Raw genomic sequence first — 492 nt, 5'->3', positions numbered from 1 at the left:
AAACGGCAGCAGCCACCGCCTCACCTTCTGCAGCTTGTACTCCTCCTCCACCTGCCCGCACCCGTTCAGGTGATGGAGCCAGGCAGACACGTCGAGACGCCTGTGCGTGTTCTCCTCCGGGTGGGTTTCCGAGGAGGGCAGCTTGGGGCGGCGGATGGAGAACTGCATACATGTTTTCTCATCGGCAAGCTGCTGAACGGGGGAAAAAAACCCCAAAAAACTGGAGGCAGGAGCCAGGGACGGCAGCAGAGGATGAAACCCAGCAATTTTCAGAGCGGGAAAACCTTTTTGCACGGTTCACGTAGGATTAAGCACTGAGGCGCTGCACTTGGGGAGGTTTGTTTTTTTTTAAATTCCAACCATTACAAATAGCAAGAGCGATTAGAATAATTAAAAATCTGAGTACCACAAAACAGCTTCATCTTAAAAAAAAAAATTGCTTCCATTCCTCCCCCAATCTTATCCCTGACCTGAAACTGAATTAATGCTGCT

At 50.0% G+C, this 492-nt stretch overlaps 1 protein-coding gene across 1 annotated transcript in view; it reads right to left on the bottom strand.

Moving 5' to 3' along the window:
• Positions 1 to 24: 24 nt before the first annotated feature.
• LOC104624973 (TBC1 domain family member 16-like) overlaps positions 25 to 492 on the bottom strand; it is a gene marked incomplete at both ends in the record, with an annotated part of 2367 nt that continues 1899 nt past the window's right edge. Inside the window, one exon of the mRNA XM_010292476.1 lies at positions 25 to 192. Coding sequence (XP_010290778.1) covers positions 25 to 192 — 168 coding nt within the window. The remainder of the gene's footprint in view (positions 193 to 492) is intronic.

This window comes from Phaethon lepturus, unplaced genomic scaffold (genome assembly GCF_000687285.1).
Source record: "Phaethon lepturus isolate BGI_N335 unplaced genomic scaffold, ASM68728v1 scaffold50868, whole genome shotgun sequence".
Taxonomy (NCBI): Eukaryota; Metazoa; Chordata; class Aves; order Phaethontiformes; family Phaethontidae; genus Phaethon; species Phaethon lepturus.
Note: the sequence above shows the minus strand (reverse complement) of the source record. Positions and strands in the feature narration are given on the sequence as shown.